Source organism: Arachis ipaensis, chromosome B02 (genome assembly GCF_000816755.2).
Source record: "Arachis ipaensis cultivar K30076 chromosome B02, Araip1.1, whole genome shotgun sequence".
Lineage (NCBI taxonomy): Eukaryota > Viridiplantae > Streptophyta > Magnoliopsida > Fabales > Fabaceae > Arachis > Arachis ipaensis.
The window spans coordinates 106,351,813-106,352,705 of NC_029786.2; the positions used below are offsets into that span (position 1 = coordinate 106,351,813).

Sequence of the window (893 nt, forward strand, 5' to 3'; positions counted from 1 at the left end):
AAAGAATATGGAAAAACAATGTTACTAATTAGAGGCAATTCTTTGTCACCAATACACAATAAAACAGAGAAAAAGGGGGGCGAAAATCATAGATTAGAAAGGCTCAATGGTGCAACATAATTAATCACACTCCTCCAATACATAAACGCCAAGGTAAGTCACCAATATAACTGACATGATACATCTAAAAAAAATTTCAAAAATGCCAAAAAGTAAATATATGTCTGCAAAAGAATGTGCTAACATGAATCTTCCAAAAAGGAGCATCACCATGAGGTTTGTAGAAAGTAGAAACCAAACCAAAAGTCTCCATCTTCAAAAGGGTAGGTTCCAAAAGAAAATAAAGAATCTAAGGAATTAAATTTTCCAATGCAATGGTCACTTTGCTCAAATGTGTCCATGATTATGGGTCTCCCTTGTTGCTAGGTTGCTTTCTGCATGAAAGTTTCAGTCTCACTTGTTATCATATTTTTTGAGTAATCAATGTTATTGGAACATTATAAAGTATATAAAAATCTTACTATTACTGGCTTATTTCTCAGCAATCAGCCCTGTGTAGTGCAAGGATTGAATATTGTTCATCCAGCGAAAGCAAAAGCAAAGGTGGCGAAGTTGTGTTGTTGGGTGGATGGATAATCTGTATGAGAAGGTACAAGTATTAAGTAAGGAATGGTATAACAGATTAATAAGAATGAGCGAATGAAGAATAAGAATATTGTAGAGAGAATGAAGAATGAAAACTCGTGACTCACTTTATATGCATGAAAAACATAAATATATTGAGGGAATAAGAATAATGTTGTGTGTGTGCCTGTTGAAGTTGTTGGATTACCAAATCCATCTGTAATCAACTTGAATGGCGGGGATGTGGGAGATTTTGGGCCAAAGCTGTG

General features: G+C 34.6%; 1 protein-coding gene across 3 annotated transcripts in view; it reads right to left on the minus strand.

Moving 5' to 3' along the window:
* The window catches only part of LOC107626328 (putative disease resistance RPP13-like protein 1), a 29,095-nt gene continuing 28,268 nt past the window's right edge, over positions 67-893 (minus strand). Inside the window, exons 1-3 of one of the 3 annotated variants that reach the window (XR_002358195.1) lie at positions 833-893; positions 522-637; positions 67-434 (exon numbers count right to left, since the gene is read on the minus strand). Coding sequence is in view for 1 of the 3 variants with exons in the window: in XM_021116647.1 (XP_020972306.1) it covers position 637 (1 nt within the window). In the remaining 2 variants the exon portion in view is untranslated. Of the gene's footprint in view, positions 435-521; positions 638-752 lie in introns of those variants that run through there. The other 2 variants (XR_001617521.2, XM_021116647.1) reach the window with 2 other exon arrangements.